The following is a 12,004-nucleotide window of genomic DNA, read 5'->3' as shown; positions in this document are numbered from 1 at the left end:
ACTACTGAGCCCTTGAGCCACAACTACTAAGCCCGCACACCTAGAGCCTGTGCTCCTCAGGAAGAGAAGCCACCGCAATGAGAAGCCCGCGCACCGCAACGAAGAGTAGCCCCCGCTCGCCACAACTAGAGAAAGCCCGCACACAGCAACGAAGACCCAATGCAGCCAAACATAAATAAATTCATTAATTTTTTAAAAAAAAGGAACACATTGATCACTGGGGATATAGGATTCACGTTACAGGTAACGTTCATGTCCATTTTCTGTAAAATAAAGTATACTTGTATCTTTAGGTCATTTAGACCCCCAGCTCCAGACAGGGAAAGACAAATTAAGAGGACATGAGTGTAGGTATCTGAAATCTCTGTCCTGAATGAACTAATTACTTATTAAACAGTAAATACAGCTTTTGCCTCTGCCTGGCAGTCCTGAAAGAATACGAGAGCAGGATGCGGGATAAGTAAAGAACTCAGCAGTTAAGAATGAGGCCTGGGGCTTCCCTGGTGGCGCAGTGGTTGAGAGTCTGCCTGCCAATGCAGGGGACTGACTAGGCCCGTGGGCCACAATTACTGAGCCTGCGCGTCTGGAGCCTGTGCTCCGCAACAAGAGAGGCCGCGATAGTGAGAGGCCCGTGCACCGCGATGAGGAGTGGCCCCCGCTTGCCGCAACTAGAGAAGGCTCTTGCACAGAAACGAAGACCCAACACAGCCATAAATAAATAAATAAATAAGTGGATACATGTATTAAAAAAAAAAAAAAAGAATGAGGCCTACATTTCACAGAATGACCTCTCAGAACATCAATTTTCCAAACCTAAAAATGATGAGAGACTACATATGGAAGAACAGACCTCTGATGATCAGTGTGCAGGTACCATGCTTGTTCCCCAGCCAGGCCATTACTTGGCAGTCTCACCTCTAGGGGCAGGTAGGTATGCTTTTGTTCCTGGCCAACTTGCAGGCAGGGCAGGTGGGGATACTTGAGCTGAAGGTTATATTTCTGCTTGAAATACTGTGCCACTGTGCACTCCACAGTCTGTCCACTCTCCAGCTGCAAGGGAAACCTGTTTGGGGGAAGGGAAAGAGGTGTCATAGCCCAGCATTCAGTAACACCTTTCTAGACCTACAACCATGGGAAGCGCCAGACTTGACTTCATCCCTATCCAACCTCTTTGAGCACTCCCACCACTCATGGGAAAGCAGAGGAAATACAGGGCTCCAAGAGTGAAGCCAAAGATTTGAAAGGCAAGTTCCACAATGGTCAGATCATATCTGACTCATCTGTATTTCTAGTGTTGTACATGAAGCCTGACACACAGTAGGCACTCATAGTCCAGCACAGTCTGAGGTGAAGAAGATAGATGGAATCAGTGACAACTTTCCCAAGGGTCTAGCCCAGGATCTCAACTTTCTTTTTCAGGAGGAAGAATAAGTTGAGAGAGATTCTAACATTTATAGAACTGAGAAAGAAGCCAGAGAAAGACACCTGCTCTCTAGTAAACGCCCAAGAAGGAAAGGTGGAGACCAAGAAGGTAAAAATGGTAGGGAGAGTATCAATGGATCTGGGAAGGTTAGGGGAGGGATGCCAAATTCCCACAGCTTATCTTCAAAAACAGGGCTCATCCTCAGGGCCAGGTGTGGGTGCAGAGAAAGTGAACAGAGTATGTTGAAATATCGGCCCTCTTCCACCAACAGTATGGCTTAGCAGCCTTGTCAACTTACGTCTGATGGCTGGCAGGGCGGCGGGTAACATTACACACGCGGTATTTCCTCTTCATCTGTCCACAGTGGGTCACTTCCACCTTCAGGCCTGGGATACACACACTGCTTGTCAGGGTTCGAAAAGGTTGCTCATGTGCCCAGGCTTGGCCTCTCCCCTGAATATATCCCAAGGGGATTTCCTTTTAGGACTAAAGAGAAAGTAGCACTGATTCCCCTCCCCGCCTGGTTGGGTCCTCACCCTTGATCTCCTTGGTGAAGCGCACACGCTGAGAGTCCGTGAGGGGCTTGGGCTGCTCATCTATGTTCCTGATGTCCAGCACCTCACACATGAACTCAATCACTGGCTGCGCCTTGTAGAAGGCAGTGGCTGAGACTGTGGGGACATGGTAGGTACAGCTCAGCTCAGGTTCTGTCTTCCAGAATAAACGGAAGCACTGCTCTTTACACCCTCTTCTTTATAGGGTATTGGGATGGGGGAGGGGTCCCAGGGCTGTAGGGATTAGACTAGGAGTGTGGTTACAGAGCTGGGAGGGATGAGGCTGGGAGTGTGGTCACTGGACTCAGGGTGCCCCTGGCTCCATAGCTCTCCCCACTCACCATCAATGTTGAGCATCATCTTCCACATGGCAGGGCGCACAGACTGGTGAAAGCCGAACCAGACCTCGCGCCCACCCCCCAGCGGGTGGTAGTAGCCCTCAGGCGGTGAGAAGAAGGAGCGGCCCACAGGGGTGTACCTGGCAGGGACAGGCAGAGAACTGGTCCCTCGGGCACAGGCCCCCACCCTGTGAGGCATCCTGGGCACGGAGGAGCCCTGGCCTGGAAGGCAGGACACCAGGGCTTTAATTCCAGCTCTGATCCTTTACTAGTTGTGTGACTGACCTTGTGCAAGTCTCTCCCCTTTTACTGCCCTGCAGGGACAGATGGGGTGAGGTCCAAAGATATCTAAAAGGGACAGGGCCAAAGTTTTAAACCATCTAAATGTATATGCACACTTGCCTGGTATATGGTAGGGCTTCAAAGAAATTTTTATTTGAAAGGCACACGGAGGGACCTTAATATGCTCATTCCCCTCCTCCTCCCACAGCACTTCTGCCACCACTTGTAGCCCAGATACTAACTACACCCAGTACCTCATGGATGCCAGGTGCCTCATGGCCACATCCAGGGCTTGCACAGACTCCAGGGGAACGGGGATCTGGCCACTAACCAAGGCCTCATGCAGCATGCGCCAGCTCACAATGGCTAGCCACTTGATGGAGACCTTGAAGATTCGATCCTTCCCTTCCCCAGGGATTGTCACCTCGAAGTCAACCTTCAGGAAAGAGAAAGGGGTGAAAGATTGCTGATGCTGTCCCACAGTCCAATATTCCTTGCCTTGCCCCTATTATCCTTCACCCCATAGATTTCCCAAGAATCTGCTTCTTAAGCTGATAGGGACTCACAATGAAAACTTCAGAGTAAATCCAGCCCCTTAGTCTCCAGCCACCTTGGCTCAGTGTATCTGTCCCTCTCAACCACACTTAGTAGGAAGTCCCTTAGGTCTATTTTAAGTCTAATCTCAGTCTGTTTGGACAGGGACAGACATACAGGAGGCTAAATAAACATCAGCACCTACCCATCCCTCACCCTAAAACACACTTCCTCAGCACAGAAGATGAAAGGGATCTCTGGACTGCCAGACTCCAAACAGGCTTAGTTGAGTTCTGTCCCTCCCCAGACCCCTGACACAGGTCCAACGTGACTCCCAACCTTACCCGTTCATTGCCAATGGGCAGTGCTGTGACAGTGTAAATGTTCTTCTTTCCATCATACACGGGCTTGCGATCACCAAAGATCTGAGGCTTGAAATGCTGGACCATGTATTCCACCACTTCCCTGTGGGGAATGGGAAAGGCCAGTGGAAGCTGAAAGACTACCACTTCAAGCTCTTGGAAGTAATTTAAAGTCCAGGCAATGTCCCATCTACTATATTCTGTCCTACCAGCTACTAATCTCTACTCTATAGCAGTGCTTCTCAAGCTTCAACATTCATATGAATCACCTAGAGATCTAAAATGTAGGTTCTGATTCAGCAGATTTAGAGCAAAGTCTGAAATTCTACGTTTCTAACACGCTCCCAGGTGATATTTTTGGTCCTCGGATCACCAAGGCTCCGAAGGACCTAAAAGAGTGGTTGTGAGTGCCTTCTGAGCAGAGGGGGAGGCTGAGGGGAGAAGGGCTTAATCTCAGGGTCTGTCCAGAATTAGGAACAAAATCTAGGCTGCTCCAATCCCCAAGCTGATAATCAAGAAAGGTAGATGGGGAAGAGACTTGAATTGGAATAGGAATGAAGTGTGGAAGACGAACCTCATCTCTTCCATCTCTCCGAAGTCCTTAGTTCTACCACCCTGTTTTCTCTCCATTATCGTCTCTTTCTTGATTTCACTTCCTGTCCTCTGCTACTTAGATTCCAGAGTATCCAACTAGCCTTCAAAATCCCAGTCCATCCAGCTATCTGAACTCTTCGCTTTCTAAACCAAAGCTCTTGAATACTATTGGATAAAAAGACTCAAACTATACATTGGAAGCAACTGTAAACATATGGTTTTAATGCCAATTAGGCCTCAGTGCTGCCCAGCAATCTTTTTCATATCTCTGATCACTTCCATCCTCACAGATTGTGTCAAACCTTCTCCACTACCCCTCTAACGACAGAATCCATTCCTACCTCAGATCAAAAAACATCTTTAATAATTTTGACAAGAGTAGAACATAGAAGGTAAGGCCACCCTCAAGTTCCCAGACATATAAACAAATACATTTATATACACTTGCCTCTTTTCCTCTTTCTTTCCTCTCACACTTGAAATATCCCTTCCATATATAATTTTTAAACATCTGAAAATATGTTCAACTTCACTCAGTAGAGAAATACAATTTAAAATTAGACCAAGATATAATTCTCTACTTATCAGAATGCCAACAATTAAAAAATCCAATATACTGAATTGGTGCAGATATGGGGGGCTACCTTACTCATGGGAGTATAAATTGGTACAACTTACCTTAAAAAAAACTGGCAACATCTCAAAAATTTTAAATGTATTATGCCAGCAATTCCAGCCTAGGAACTTATCCTACAGATACACTTGTATTTGCGTGCAAAAATGTATCTATATTAATATTCTACACAGTTTCATTTTTGTAGCAAAAGTTTAGACTCAACCTAAGTGTTCCTGAATAGATTCATTAAATAGGTTACAATATATCCATTCAATGGAATATCTATGAAGCTATGCAAAAGAATGAGACAGATATGTAGGTACTGATATGTATTACTTTCCAAATTATATTGTTCAGTGGAAAAAAACAAGGTGCAGAGCAGTGTACATAAGATTCTGTATTCTGTGTGCTTTAAAAATGTTCTATAAACATATATGCTTGCATATGTATAGAAAAATATCTGGAAGTGTACTCAAGAATGGTAATAATGAATGCATCTGGGGAAAGGGACTAGGAGACAGGAGGCCAAGGTAATACGAGACATTTTCCATTGCTATTCTTCCTGTAATATTAAAATTTTTTTTTACATTGTGCAAATATATATATGTCCTCCTGCCTCAGCAAGGACATCCCCCCACTCATTCCTCTCCTCTCTGTCTTGTATCTTTAACCTCTCCTGCACTAGTTCCTTCTCGGTTTATAAACATACCCATGTCTCATTCTTAAAAACATTTCATTTATTCATTTCAACAAATAATGAAATGCAGTAGGCACTATACTTGACCCCTTATAATCTTCTCTAGCCAACATATTCCCTCTCTCCCCATGCTTCACTATCAAGCTATCTAGAAAAAAGCTATCTGTTCTCACTATCCCTACAACATTACCTTCCATTTATTCCTTAACTCGCTGTTAGATTTACTAGCCCAACTCCTCTACTGAAACTACTGTGGCAAAAGGTACCAATTGTCTCCTAATAGCCAAATCCAGTGATATTTTTCAACATTTACCTTACTTAGAACCTCTTCCTCAAGAACTTTCTTGAATTTGGTGATATCACCCTCTACTAGTTTTTCTTTTACCCCTCTGGATTCTCTTTTAAGGCTGTAAGACTCAGGAAAATAAGGACTACTGGACTTAGTGGCTTAAACGTGCATTACTTACCGGTTGACTCTGCGAGGACACTTATCCGGCTTGATATCCACCTCGTAGTGGTAGACGTCAATCTTAGGGATGTCCACTTCAAAGTAGTTGGCCAGGAGCTTGATCGGTTTCCCCACGGTGCCAATGCCAGGCCGGCGAGGTGCCTGGAACACCTGCTGCAGGGGGGGCAGGTAGGCGCCTGCAGCTACAAGACAGAGAGGCTGGTGAGGGCAGAGTCTGGTAATCTCCTTACCACTCTGATCAGAGAAGGCACAAGGCCTCCTAGAACAGGAGCAGCAAAGTGTAGGAAAAGCCTCTTTCCTGCCTACCCAACCCAACTGAGGGCTTCCACTGGCTGAAACAACCCAGGCTCATTTTTTAAAAACTCTTTCCAGTTAGGAAAATTACCCTTGTTGTCTATCTTAAATTCATCAAATGAGTATGTAATAACTTCCTATTACATGTTAAGTAGACTGGCTAAATCTGGCTCTAGTAACAAAACTCTTTCTTCCCTCTACTAGATGAAGACTCCATCAGGTATCTAGCAGACCAAGAAAGCCCTGTTATCTGTCAGCCAGATGCTCACTTCACTCATCACCATCCTGAACACAAAATAGTATCATCTTAATGCTTCTCTGCACTGCAGGCAGGAGGAAGACCTCAAGAAGGCCAAGTGCTGGCGCGGGGGGATGGGGGGAGGGCGCGCAAGGAAGAGGGCAGTGTCTGAGAAAAGATTAAGGCAACCGAATGGCTGAGGATGGAGCAGAAAAGGAGAAAAGGCTAAAAGGATAGATTTTGGAGACTAAGGAAAGGAGAGAGGCTGAAACACGGAGCTGGTGAAGAGGCTGGAACTGGAGGTCACAGCCCAAAAATGCTTGAACTGGGAAGGAGGAAAGGCTGGAGTTAGGGGCTGAGACAAAATAGTTTAGAGTTGAGAGCCTGGGCAAGAAGCAAGGCTGCAAGTGGGGAGACAATGAAGAAGAAGTTCAAAAGAAGAAAAAGCTAGGGAATGAAGACAGGTTAAATGTAGGAGACTGAGGCAAGAGTAAACTAGAGTAGAGGACTTGGGAAGGAGGGGCAGACATTAGCAGGCTGGAGAAGACGAGATTACTGGTTCTGGGAAGAAGAATACAAGATTCTTTCCAGGCCCACAGCTCCTTCTACACAGAGGGCCCAGACAGTAGCAGAAGGGGTTTAAGACAGAGGCAGCCCTTGGGAAAGGGCTAGGGCAGGGTCAACTCCCACTACTTTCTCCTCCATTGCCACCAGCCTGATTGCTGCCCCTGGTTTTATTTTCTAGCTTGAGGGGAAAGGGAAGAAAAGAGGAAATTGACTAAGAAAACCCTCTGTCAGCATCCACTATTGTCTTTGCCAGCAAAGGACCAGCCCAGGTGGGAGGAAAGAGGGACAAAACAGCCCAGAACCTCCCATTACCAGAGATCTGCTTTCACAGTTGGCGAGGCTGGGGGGATGGGGCATATCCTCAGCTGGGGGGTCAGGAAGAGGTCAGAACCATTCAAGGGAGGGGCATGCTTTCCAGAGCTAAGCTGCTGTGTCTCCTTCTAACCACCTGTCAAGCCTACCCTACTCCACAGACAGGGAAACACAGACGGGAATGGCGGCCCAGCCTGGGGAGAAAAGGTCTTCAGGATTCAGCTACCTGGGGAAGTGAAAGCTTAACTACTAGCACCTGACCACATACCCCAGAAAGAGCTGAACAGAAATTATACACAAGCCATAGATAGACATACACATCCAAACATATACTTAGACCTGGACAGTGTACCTTCATACACATACGCCTCACCAGCCTAGATTGTGAGTTCTTCAAAGATACAGACTGTATCTGCCTTGGTCACTGCTGAATCTCCAGTGCCTGGCATATAGGTGTTCAATATACAGATACTAAATGAATTAACAAACAGATCCATAGACACACCACAAAGAACACACAAGCACACACAGCACACAAACACACAAACACCTGCACACTGCTCAGAAACAATTATAAACCCGGCACAGGACAAACATGACCCTAGTGGAAGTAGCTGGTAAGAGATACCCTTTCTTACATTCCATTCACCTCCTTAGCCTCCCAGGCTGAATAATTGTTAGGAGCCTTGGGAGAAAGACATCCCCTAGAGCTAGGCGCTGGGTAGAAATGATGGGGGATGGGATAGACACTCTAGCCTCAAAGCCTTCTCTTCCCCAGAAACAGGACTACACACCAGACTTAGCCTTAGGCACCCTCCACTCCTAGGAGGCTTTGGAAAAACAGGGAGCCCCCACCCTCCCCTTCATACCCAAACTAGGGAAGGCAAGAGGAAGAGAGAACCTCTCTCCCACTCCACTCCCCTGCAAGCCTTACAGCAGTACAAAGTTCCTCCCCTAACCCCACCCTGCCCCCAGCTTTTAGTCTGAGAAAGGGAGACACTTCCCTTCAGACCCAGACAGGGACAGACGGCCACTTTGTGATGCAGATGAGGGCCCCAGCACAGAGGACAAAGCTTGGGCCTTGGGGGAAAGGGGCGGGGCCCTTCCCTGCAGACAAAAGCAAGGAGGGAGGGGCTATGAAAAGGACACTCCCCCTCCCCCATCCTCAACCAGCCCTGAGAAGGAAAAGTAACAGAGCTGAAAGGCCTGGCTCAGGGATTCCTTCCTTGCAGTTCTGGGGCCCACATACCTCCCAATAAGCTAGACAGCCCACTCAAAAGACAAACTCAAGGCTGAGTTAGCTGTCCGGTAAGCAAAGCGTAAAAGGCCAATCGCTCCAAAAAGAATTTGTCCACACACTGAGTACACACAAATTATTAAATATCCACACATGTGCTTAACCATTTATGTTCACACTGGAATGTGATTCAATTCAAAAAATAAAGACGTACTTGTGTCAGGGCCCAGACATTGGTTGGTTCCACAGATAAATCAGACACCACCTCTACCCTCTGGGAGCTCCCAGTCCAGTATATGTGCTTGTAACACACCTGAGCACAGAAGGCACACCTGGCCATAAGCCCAGTGAAGCCAGCAACAATACCTTGCTTTGTGTACGTACTGTGTCCTCAAACCTCCAAGAAAATAGTCTGAGCCTAGGAAGGACGCAGTTATGGGATCCCTCCACTCACAGCTTCCAGAATGAGTTTCAACTACACCTTTTGATGAGGTAAAGCCTGCCCCATTAGGCTACAGCCAACTCCAGATACCAGGCTCTAGTTCCTTCCCTAGAAGCTATAAATATGTAACATGAACCAAAAAAAAGTCAACTTTTTCATCACTCTAGAGACCATTAGGAATTCATCATAATAGATCATTAGCAGTCTGGTATGGGTGCCAGCTCCCAGCAATCCATCTGGACCTCTGTGACCTCTACTACTGTAGTCCCTGGGTTGCTGCAAGTAGTCTCCAGACCAGAAAACCAGGAGAGCTCCTGGAATGGAGAAAGGGGCCTAAGGGAAGGATGAAGTAGTTTTCTAAAGTCAGTTGCTCCCTGCATTCCACCTTAAGGCTTACACAGCCTTTACAAGGTTGTTTTTGTCCTGGGGAAAGCAGTCACTAAGTACTTATAGATCACTGAATGGATGACTCGAATGAGTCGGCAGGAGCTATTTCCTTAAGGAGATTAGATCTGGTATAAAAGACAAAGATGCTTCAACCAGAAATGAAATTCCTGTCCCAAATGGAAATCCTATTCCCACCCCGAGATCAAATGGAAGGAAGTAGTGAGACAAGACCTAAAGGATTCCCAGGTCCAGACTGCTCCTCCCATCAAAAGGGTAAGAGACACGACACAGGAGGTGCCACCACTACACAGCACATCCAGGGACTCTGGTCTTCTTGGGGCAGCCTTGCCTCAGTTTCTGCTCTATTCTTACCGCCTTTTCTCCTGATTGTAAATAAGGAGAAGTTAAGGCTATCACCTGGGACACCATAGTGAAGGTTATAAACTTCCCCCTACCCCAAACAACTTATTTGTGACAAAAGGCTAGCTTGACGACCTTGGGTCTAATAACATGGCCCTGACAAGTTTCTGGGGAGTAGAGAGAGGAAAAAGAAAAGATACCCAGTGGGGGACAACAAACATAAAAATATTAAGGTATAGAAAGATTAGGCTGTCGACTCAGGAGACATTCAATACAGAGGTCATTTTCTTTGGATTAAAAGATCCCAACTCTGCTCACTGTTGGACCGTGCAAACGTGCAAACCAGGCAGAAAACCCCTTCTAGGTAAACCTGGTCCTGGCCTTGGTAGCTCAGTAACCAACACATTTTTTAAGGCCTGTCTTCAAGGAAGACCCGTCCATAACCTAATACATTGCTTCCATCCCAGTCTTTCCTCATCCCAGTGGCAGAATAAGGCACTTTAGCAGTTTCCCTCAACCTATTCTTGGCAAATTATGACTGAAGGTTTTCAGGGCCAAGTGCAAGAGCCCCAAGATGGGGAAGGGACCCATTTCCACTTGTACTCTGCCAGCATAACCTAAGAGAGACTGCAGCCCAACAGTACGCTCCTTTTTCCAAGCCAACCTGCGGGTCTGGGGGTGGGGGGTTCGGGCGGCCACGCCCCCACCACATCGGGCAACCCGTTCCAGCTGCCACCTCCGCGCATGCTCCGGCGCCTCCGCTCCATCTCCCTAGACTCGGGGGGGGGGGTGGAATCCCGGGGCTGGATCCCCACCCACTGCCCCCTGACCCTCGCCCCCGCGTCAGGCCCGGCTGGGGCGGAGCTCACAGCCCAGCTCTGGCGCCTTCTCCCAAAAGACATCAGCCCAGCCCAGCCCAACTGAGCCCCCGCCCCCGGCATGCGGCAGCTCTGGGCCCATCTGTGTCGACCCCCTCCTCTCCTGGACACCTGGGGCCCGCCCCCTGCCACCTGCCGGGCCTCTCCCTAGGCCTCCCGGGATCTCCGAGAGTCCTTACGTGCGTTCAGGCCCTTCTCCCAGAGCACTTCCCACCTCCAGGAGTGCATATAGCCTCCTTTGATAAATGGCCCCCGTCTCAGAGCTCCCTTCACAAGGTTTCCCCCGGAACTGCACACAGCCCCCTTCAAACTGGGCCCCCCATCTCATAAGAGCCCCTTTCCTCACTCAGGAAACCTTTCCTCACTCGGAAATCCTGCTCTTCACGCGCGAGTCCCCTAGTCCTTGGAGCATGCACCGTGCCCCTCTGCCGGGGGCCCTTACCTGCTCCCGAGGGTCCCGCTTCCATCCCATATACCCGTGCGGAGGTCAGGCGGCCCGGAGACTGTGGAGTCCAGCGTGAAGGGCCTAGGTACCCTGCACTTTAGCTGCTTGGGCTCCCGGGCCGGGCTCGGCTACCCCCCCAAGCCCGGCCGCTCGCGCCGCCGCCCCCGCAGCCTCCGTTGCAGCCGCCGCCGCGGAGCCTGCAGCAGCTCCCCCAGCTAGCGCCCGGCCAGCTGCCAGTGCGCAGGCGCGACCGCCAGGCCCAGGGGGCGGACGGGAACGAGTCAAACGGGGCGCTCAGACAGCAACAAAGGCCAATGGAGAGGGGCGGGGGCATCGGGGACCGGAGGCAGCGGCCCCTGGCGGTCACCCGTCGCCATGCAGCCCGGCGGGAGGGCTCCGGTAGAGGCGCCGCGGAACCACGCAGTGGCTTAAGTGGGGCGGGGCGGGAGGACAACCCCCCCGCAGCAGCCTCCGGCCTTGTCTTTCCCCAAACCTGTCCCTCCAAGCCTACACACAGCCTCCCCCCTTCACACAGAGCCACGCGCACATTTCCACCTCATTCCCAGGTCACCCTCACACACTCCGAGAGCCCCGTCACCCAGGGGCCCTGCCTCCCACCTCTCCTCCCAATCACCCTCATCCTTCAAGCCTCGGCTGCAAAGCGATTGCCTCCGCGAAGCCTTTCTCCGTCCCTAGTCACTGAACTCACTGACGCCACCCTCTCTTCCAGGCCGACTACCGGGCGCTGAGACCACAGATATGAAAGAGACTGCCTACCCTGGAAGATGTCGCAGTCTCAACTTGAGTGCAGCTACTGAGCTCTACCTGCGGGACCTGGGAAGCACCTGTCTCCACTTTCTCATCTACAGCTCACGCCTGAACTCAGTCAATCCGCTTCTGCCCTCACCACGTCACTTAAAACACTTTTTGTGTCGAAATTCAAAGGATAATTTTCAACTCTTATTTCTCTGCAGC

General features: G+C 49.3%; 1 protein-coding gene across 2 annotated transcripts in view; it reads right to left on the bottom strand.

Moving 5' to 3' along the window:
* The window catches only part of LOC137762094 (protein argonaute-1), a 30,568-nt gene extending 19,342 nt beyond the window's left edge, over positions 1-11,226 (bottom strand). For both annotated transcript variants that reach the window (XM_068539499.1, XM_068539501.1), the window contains exons 1-8: positions 11,027-11,226; positions 5,868-6,051; positions 3,476-3,596; positions 2,852-3,033; positions 2,319-2,455; positions 1,960-2,094; positions 1,722-1,809; positions 916-1,063 (exon numbers count right to left, since the gene is read on the bottom strand). In XM_068539499.1, coding sequence (XP_068395600.1) covers positions 916-1,063; positions 1,722-1,809; positions 1,960-2,094; positions 2,319-2,455; positions 2,852-3,033; positions 3,476-3,596; positions 5,868-6,051; positions 11,027-11,051 — 1,020 coding nt within the window. In that variant the 5' untranslated portion in view covers positions 11,052-11,226. The remainder of the gene's footprint in view (positions 1-915; positions 1,064-1,721; positions 1,810-1,959; positions 2,095-2,318; positions 2,456-2,851; positions 3,034-3,475; positions 3,597-5,867; positions 6,052-11,026) is intronic.
* Positions 11,227-12,004: the final 778 nt, after the last annotated feature.

The sequence above is a fragment of the Eschrichtius robustus genome, chromosome 3, assembly GCF_028021215.1.
Source record: "Eschrichtius robustus isolate mEscRob2 chromosome 3, mEscRob2.pri, whole genome shotgun sequence".
NCBI lineage: Eukaryota > Metazoa > Chordata > Mammalia > Artiodactyla > Eschrichtiidae > Eschrichtius > Eschrichtius robustus.
This window is presented reverse-complemented; position numbering and strand designations above follow the sequence as displayed.